The sequence below is a fragment of the Xenopus tropicalis genome, chromosome 8 (assembly GCF_000004195.4).
Source record: "Xenopus tropicalis strain Nigerian chromosome 8, UCB_Xtro_10.0, whole genome shotgun sequence".
Classification (NCBI taxonomy): Eukaryota; Metazoa; Chordata; class Amphibia; order Anura; family Pipidae; genus Xenopus; species Xenopus tropicalis.
The window spans coordinates 146,383,054-146,391,089 of record NC_030684.2 but is presented as its reverse complement, the minus strand read 5'-3'; the positions used below and the strand labels follow the sequence as shown (position 1 = coordinate 146,391,089).

The following is an 8,036-nucleotide window of genomic DNA, read 5'->3' as shown; positions in this document are numbered from 1 at the left end:
CCATTGGGATCCCGGGGGTGTTGTGATTCCTTTGCATTGTACTGATTAGTGAATAAGCTAACTCTGTACCTATATAGGGTCTCACACTGGATTGGTCAGTATGTCTGAGGGATCCGCCCCCCCCCCCCCCCCAAACGTTGCTCCACTAGCAATAAACACATGGGGGTTAAGGCCCCTCCCATTGTTCCTGTTGTGCCGGCCCTCTGGGTCGTTACAATAAGGGGTACAGGGGTTGGACCCCCCTACATCAATCACAAGCGCCAGGAAGGCATCGGGTACAAACGGGTCCCCCACCCTCAAGGGCCCTAAATCCCCGCAGGGCTTGGCCAACAGGTCTCCCACACAAACACCACACGATGCTCATCCCCCATACGGGGGCAATTGGGGCAGATTGACATTTATTTCTGTGGGAGGGGCAATGCCAGGGCTCCAGTCTGTACTTAGCTCTGTCCAAAGTAATAAAAGTCTGATGCAGATAAAACACATGCCCCTCCCGGTGCCAGCGGGCCCAGAACCCCCTCCCGGTGCCAGCGGGCCCAGAACCCCCTCCCGGTGCCAGCGGGCCCAGAACCCCCTCCCGGTGCCAGCGGGCCCAGAACCCCCTCCCAGAGGGCCCCAGAACCCCCCTCCCAGCGGGGCCCAGAACCCCCCTCCCAGCGGGGCCCAGAACCCCCCTCCCAGCGGGGCCCAGAACCCCCTCCCAGCGGGGCCCAGAACCCCCCTCCCAGCGGGGCCCAGAACCCCCCTCCCAGCGGGGCCCAGAACCCCCCTCCCAGCGGGGCCCAGAACCCCCCTCTCAGCGGGGCCCAGAACCCCCTCCCAGCGGGGCCCAGAACCCCCCTCTCAGCGGGGCCCAGAACCCCCTCCCAGCGGGGCCCAGAACCCCCTCCCAGCGGGGCCCAGAACCCCCCTCCCGGTGCCAGCGGGTCCAGAACCCCCCTCCCGGTGCCAGCGGGCCCAGAACCCCCCTCCCGGTGCCAGCGGGCCCAGAACCCCCTCCCAGAAGGCCCCAGAACCCCCTCCCGGTGCCAGCGGGCCCAGAACCCCCTCCCGGTGCCAGCATGGGCCCAGAACCCCCTCCCGGTGCCAGCGGGGCCTAGAACCCCCTCCCGGTGCCAGCGTGGGCCCAGAACCCCCTCCCGGTGCCAGCGGGGCCCAGAACCCCCTCCCAGAGGGCCCCAGAACCCCCTCCCGGTGCCAGCGAGGCCCAGAACCCCCTCCCAGAGGGCCCCAGAACCCCCTCCCAGAAGGCCCAAGAACCCCCTCCAGGTGCCAGTGGGTCCAGTCACTTTGTCTCTTTCACACAGGGCCTAGGGAAATTGCCCCAGGGAGGGCATTAGGCGGTATCCCAGCATCCTTCACTTCTGCCTCTTGTAGATCTTGCGTGCCAGGGCGAGGAAGATTTCGCGGGACAGGCTGTGGGCATGCTGGGAAATGAGCAGCTGTAGGCGCTGGTAACTCTCCTCCTCGTGCCGCGCGTATACGGCCGCCATGTCCAGCTCCTCGTACAACTGCTTCACCCGCTGCACTCGCTCCGGCTCCTCCCGCCCGTAGTTCTCCTGCAACGAGACCGGGGGGGGTTACAGCACCGACCAACCAGCATTGGGAATATGGGGGAGGGGTGTCTCGGGCAGAGGATGCTGGGAGCTGTAGTTCTCCCCAGACAGCAGGGCCATTACCTGTAGGAGGCGCCGCTGCTCAGGGCTGACTCTCTTTAGCGCCTCCACCACCAGCCAACCGCACTTATTGTCCTGAATGTCGGTGCCAATCTTGCCCGTCACACTGGGGTCCCCGTAACAGTCCAGATAATCATCCTGTAGGGGGCGACACAGAGTAACGTGGCACTAACTGCTGCTCCAGTCTGGCACCCCCCCACCCCAAAACCAACCCACCCACCTGAATCTGGAAGAACTCGCCCATCTCCAGCAGGATGGTCCTGGCATTCGTATGCTCCGCCTCCCCGGCTATTCCAGCCTATCAGAGAGAGAAAGGACTCAGCTCTGCCCATTCCCTGAGGAACCCACGGGGCTTCAGCACCCCATTCTCCCGGGGATCCCGCCCAACGGTACCAGGCCCCCCCCCAATTCCCCGCCCAACAGTACCGGCGCCCAATTAACCGGGGATCCCGCCCACCAATTCCCCGCCCAACAGTACCGGCCCCCAATTAACCGGGGATCCCGCCCAACAGTACCGGCCCCCAATTAACCGGGGATCCCGCCCACCAATTCCCCGCCCAACAGTACCGGCCCCCAATTAACCGCCCGCGCCCAACAGTACCGGCCCCAATTAACCGGGGATCCCGCCCAACAGTACCGGCGCCCAATTAACCGGGGATCCCGCCCAACAGTACCGGCGCCCAATTAACCGGGGATCCCGCCCAACAGTACCGGCGCCCAATTAACCGGGGATCCCGCCAATACCGGCGCCAACAGTACCGGCGCCCAATTAACCGGGATCCGCCCACCAAATCCCCGCCCAACAGTACCGGCGCCCAATTAACCGGGGATCCCGCCCAACAGTACCGGCGCCCAATTAACCGGGGATCCCGCCCACCAAATCCCCGCCCAACAGTACCGGCGCCCAATTAACCGGGGCCCAACAGTACCGGCGCCCAATTAACACAGTAATTAACCGGGGATCCGCGTTTAATCAAAATCCCCGCCCAACAGTACCGGCGCCCAATTAACCGGGGATCCCGCCCAACAGTACCGGCGCCCAATTAACCGGGGATCCCGCCCACCAAATCCCCGCCCAACAGTACCGGCGCCCAATTAACCGGGGATCCCGCCCACCAAATCCCCGCCCAACAGTACCGGCGCCCAATTAACCGGGGATCCCGCCCAACAGTACCGGCGCCCAATTAACCGGGGATCCCGCCCACCAAATCCCCGCCCAACAGTACCGGCGCCCGCCCAACAGTACCGGCGCCCAATTAACCGGGGATCCCGCCCAGCAGTACCGGCGCCCAATTAACCGGGGATCCCGCCCAACAGTACCGGCGCCCAATTAACCGGGGATCCCGCCCAACAGTACCGGCGCCCAACAGTACCGGCGCCCAATAACCGGAGATCCCGCCCAACAGTACCGGTGCCCAATTAACCGGGGATCCCGCCCAACAGTACCGGCGCCAAATAAACGGGGATCCCCAGCCCACTGCCCAATTAACCGGGGACCCGCCCTGCAGTACCGGCGCCCAATTAACCGGGGATCCCGCCCAACAGTACCGGCGCCCAATTAACCGGGGATCCCGCCCACTCAATTCCCCGCCCAACAGTACGGCGCCCATTAACCGGGGATCCCGCCCAACAGTACGGCGCCCAATTAACCGGGATCCCGCCCCAATTCCCCGCCCAACAGTACCGGCGCCCATTACCGGGGATCCCGCCCAACAGTACCGGCGCCCAATTAACCGGGGATCCCGCCCAGCAGTACCGGGCCCCAATTAACCGGGGGTCCCGCCCAACAGTACCGCGCCCAATAACCGGGGAATCCCGCCCAACAGTACCGGTGCCCAATTAACCGGGGATCCCGCCCAACAGTACCGGCGCCAAATAAACCGGGGATCCCGCCCAACAGTACCGGCGCCCAATTAACCGGGGATCCCGCCCTGCAGTACCGGCGCCCAATTAACCGGGGATCCCGCCCAACAGTACCGGCGCCCAATTAACCGGGGATCCCGCCCAACAGTACCGGCGCCCAATTAACCGGGGATCCCGCCCACCAATTCCCCGCCCAACAGTACCGGCGCCCAATTAACCGGGGATCCCGCCCAACAGTACCGGCGCCCAATTAACCGGGGATCCCGCCCAGCAGTACCGGCGCCCAATTAACCAGGGGTCCCGCCCAACAGTACCGGCGCCCAATTAACCGGGGATCCCGCCCAACAGTACCGGCGCCCAATTAACCGGAGATCCCGCCCAACAGTACCGGTGCCCAATTAACCGGGGATCCCGCCTAACAGTACCGGTGCCCAATTAACCGGAGATCCCGCCTAACAGTACCGGCGCCAAATAAACCGGGGATCCCGCCCAACAGTACCGGCGCCCAATTAACCGGGGATCCCGCCCAACAGTACCGGCGCCCAATTAATCGGGGATCCCGCCCAGCAGTACCGGCGCCCAATTAACCGGGGGTCCCGCCCAACAGTACCGGCGCCCAATTAACCGGGGATCCCGCCCAACAGTACCGGTGCCCAATTAACCGGGGATCCCGCCCAACAGTACCGGCGCCAAATAAACCGGGGATCCCGCCCTGCAGTACCAGGCCCCCCAATTCCCCGCCCAACAGTACCGGCGCCCAATTAACCGGGGATCCCGCCCTGCAGTACCAGGCCCCCCAATTCCCCGCCCAACAGTACCGGCGCCCGATTCCCCACCGGGCGGTACCGGCCAAAATTTCCCAGGGATCCCCCCCACGGTACCGGCCCCCAATTAACCGGGGATCCCGCCCAACAGTACCGGCGCCCAATGCCCTGTAAGGCACTCACCATGTACATGGCGGCAGCGACGGGGAGGTAGAAGGAATAGAACGCCGTCTTGTACTTGACAATTGCTTTATACCTGCAAGATAGGGGGGCACCATGGGGGGCACCATGGGGGGCACAGGTCATTACAGCAATCAGGCAGCCCCTAGTATAATAATTACCCCCCCTCAGGGTTATTCCAAGAGAATGACCCTCCTGTATCACCTCTTCTCTGTGTATCTGTTTAAATCCACCTTCCCCGGCTGCGCGGTGATGAGATCGAGGGCCTGCCCCAGCTCCGTCTGATAGGAGGTCTGCAAGGGGGAGGAGACAGTGAGCAAGATGGCCGCTCCCTGCGACACCACTTGGCAGCCGCCATATTGGGGTACCTGTACGGACTCACCTCCAGGAAGAGCTCGAGCAGGCTGAGGTAGTAGGGCTTGCCCCGGCAGTACTTGCGCAGGATCCGGTAGATGCTCGCCTCCAACAGGAAGGAGTCATTCACGGCATCCAATCCGACGCCCTCCTGCGGGAAGGCACAGAAAGATAAGCCCCTCCCAACAGGGCAAAACCAACATATTACCCATGATCCACTGCTGATGAAGAGAATGACAATGTAGTACCTGCCCAAAGGGGTCACTCCCACCGAGCTTCATTAATTATGTGCAGGGTAACAGGGCCCAATAGGAGCCTACGCACAGTGAGTTGCCCTCTCCCATTGGCTGGAGATACCAGATACCCTGGCAAGGGCCAATATCTATGGGAGTTTTATCTCTTCTCTGGTGATTGGCCCAGTGTTCCCCCTGTGGCCAACTTACCCTTGCCCCACCCCTAGACTCTGGCACACCCACCTTTCTGTACCAACATGGCTGCCCCCGACGTGTCACCGAGTTATCCATGATGTCATCGGCCACCAGAAAGAAGGCTTGTAGCTAAGGGGCACAGAGAGGGTTATAGTGAGACTGATTGGCCCCTGTGGCCCCCATGCCCCCCCCCAGGTACCCCCAGACCTACCAGCTCCACACACCAGCCCACGGCCAGCGCCCTCTGTAGGTTCCCATCCTTGTGCAGCTCGGGGCCCACCAACTCCTTGTATGAGGCCAACACCGTGACCCCCCGATTGCACTTGCCCCCGGGGGTGTTGTACTCCAGTACCTGCCAGGGCAAAGGAGAAGAATGAGCTCCCAGAAGGTTTGGGGCAATAGGGCAGATCCCAGGGCCCCCCCTTACCTCCTTCAGCCGCGTGATGGCATCTCCCACCTCAGGGTGCCCCGAGTCCTCGGCCGTCAGATCCTGAACAATCTGCTCAAAGTAGGAGCTGAATTCCTGCCGCTCGCTGCCAGCGTGGGAGTTCATGGTGGGGCAAACCTGCGGGCACAGGGGCAATTACACTATTAACCACATGGTCTCGCCCACCCCATTACCAGTAACTCACAAGCCCCGCCTCCATAACCCCCTCATAACCCAGCCCCCTTAATTCCTAGGTCACCTCCCCTTACTGGGACTCCTCCCACACCTGCCTCCTAATGAACACGCCCCTCTCAAAACCCTACAGTATTGCACTGCCCCTCCCCTAGGGCTCCTGTCCCCCCCAGTCCTGTCCCTACTTATACACCTGCCCCAAACCTTCTGCCCCTCCCCCATACTGGGACTCACATGCCCCTCCCCCTGCCCTTACTCATACACCAGCCCCTCCCCCCCTGCCCTTACTCATACACCTGCCCCAAACCTTCCTGCCCCTCCCCCCATACTGGGACTCACACCCCCCCCCCTCCCCCCATACTGGGACTCACCCCCCCCTTCCCCCATACTGGGACTCACCCCCCCCCCTCCCCCCATACTGGGACTCACCCCCCCCCTCCCCCATACTGGGACTCACCCCCCCCTCCCAACTGGGACTCACCCCCCCCTCCCCCCATACTGGGACTCACCCCCCCCCTCCCCCCCATACTGGGACTCACCCCCCCCCCCCTCCCCCATACTGGGACTCACCCCCCCCCCTCCCCCCATACTGGGACTCACCCCCCCCCCTACTGGGACTCACCCCCCCTCTCCCCCATACTGGGACTCACCCCCCCCCCTCCCCCATACTGGACTCACCCCCCCCCCCCCCCATACTGGACTCACCCCCCCCTCCCCCATACTGGGACTCACCCCCCCCCCCCCCCCCCATACTGGGACTCACCCCCCCCCCCCCCCCATACTGGGACTCACCCCCCCCTCCCCCCATACTGGGACTCACCCCCCCCCGCTCCCCCATACTGGGACTTCACCCCCCCCCCCTACTGGGACTCACCCCCCCCCTCTCCCCCCATACTGGGACTCACCCCCCCCTCCCCCATACTGGGACTCACCCCCCCTCTCCCCCATACTGGGACTCACCCCCCCTCCCCCCATACTGGGACTCACCCCCCCTCCCCCATACTGGGACTCACACCCGGACCCACCCGCAGGTTTCTCACAGACCATTGGGTCCGGCGGTTCCGCCCATGGGGCCCGGGTGCGGAGTTAGCGGGGCCAATAGAGACAGTGAAGCCCCGGTGGGGGCGGAGCTTGCAGACCGCGGCCCTGAGTTGGCGGAGCCACATCCTTCCCTCCAGCCCCGCCCCCTGTCTGCCGCCACTGAGCCCGGAAACGGCGTGAGGAGATTCCTATTGGGCAACTGAGTCACATGATAACAACATCCGCCTCAGGTCCCGCCCCCTCAGCTCTGTATCTGCCCCCGGCACCCCTACCTGCCCCCCCCACCGCACCCCTACCTGCCCCCCCCCCCGGCACCCCTACCTGCCCCCCAGTCTGTACCCCCCGCACCCCTACCTGCCCCCCCGGCACCCCTACCTGCCCCCCCGGCACCCCTACCTGCCCCCCAGTCTGTACCCCCGGCACCCCTACCTGCCCCCCCGGCACCCCTACCTGCCCCCCGGCACCCCTACCTGCCCCCCAGTCTGTACCCCCGGCACCCCTACCTGCCCCCCTACCTGTACCCCCGGCACCCCTACCTGCCCCCCGGCACCCCTACCTGCCCCCAGTCTGTACCCCGGCACCCTACCTGCCCCCCCGGCACCCCTACCTGCCCCCAGTCTGTACCCCGGCACCCCTACCTGCCCCCCCGGCACCCCTACCTGCCCCCCGTCTCGGCACCCCTACCTGCCCCCTCCGCAGTCTGTACCCCCGGCACCCCCTACCCCCCACCCCTAGCCCCACCCCGGCACCCCTACCTGCCCCCCAGTCTGTACTCCCCGGCACCCCTACCTGCCCCCCCCGGTCACCCCTACCTGCCCCCCAGTCTGTACCCGGCACCCCTACCTGCCCCCCCCCACCCCTACTGCCCCCCAGTCTGCCCCCCGGCACCCCTACTGCCCCCCCGGCACCCCTACCTTGCCCCCAGTCTGTAGGCAACCCCTACCTGTCTCCCCACCCCTACCTGCCCCCAGTCACCCCATGCACCTCCTTTCTCCCGGCACCCCTACCTGCCCCCCAGTCTGCCCCCGGCACCCCTACCTGCCCCCCCCCGGCACCCTCACCTACCCGTCTGCCCCCAGTCTGTAACCCCGGCACCCCTACCTGCCCCCCC

At 65.1% G+C, this 8,036-nt stretch overlaps 1 protein-coding gene across 7 annotated transcripts in view; it reads right to left on the bottom strand.

Annotated features, from left to right (window-relative positions):
- Nucleotides 1-381: 381 nt before the first annotated feature.
- Nucleotides 382-8,036, bottom strand: part of fdps (farnesyl diphosphate synthase) — a 19,383-nt gene continuing 11,728 nt past the window's right edge. For 2 of the 7 annotated variants that reach the window (XM_031890428.1, XM_031890434.1), the window contains exons 2-10: nucleotides 5,693-5,830; nucleotides 5,477-5,617; nucleotides 5,314-5,394; nucleotides 4,866-4,988; nucleotides 4,688-4,776; nucleotides 4,487-4,559; nucleotides 1,897-1,974; nucleotides 1,680-1,814; nucleotides 1,057-1,559 (exon numbers count right to left, since the gene is read on the bottom strand). In XM_031890428.1, coding sequence (XP_031746288.1) covers nucleotides 1,359-1,559; nucleotides 1,680-1,814; nucleotides 1,897-1,974; nucleotides 4,487-4,559; nucleotides 4,688-4,776; nucleotides 4,866-4,988; nucleotides 5,314-5,394; nucleotides 5,477-5,617; nucleotides 5,693-5,830 — 1,059 coding nt within the window. In that variant the 3' untranslated portion in view covers nucleotides 1,057-1,358. 7 annotated transcript variants of the gene reach the window in all.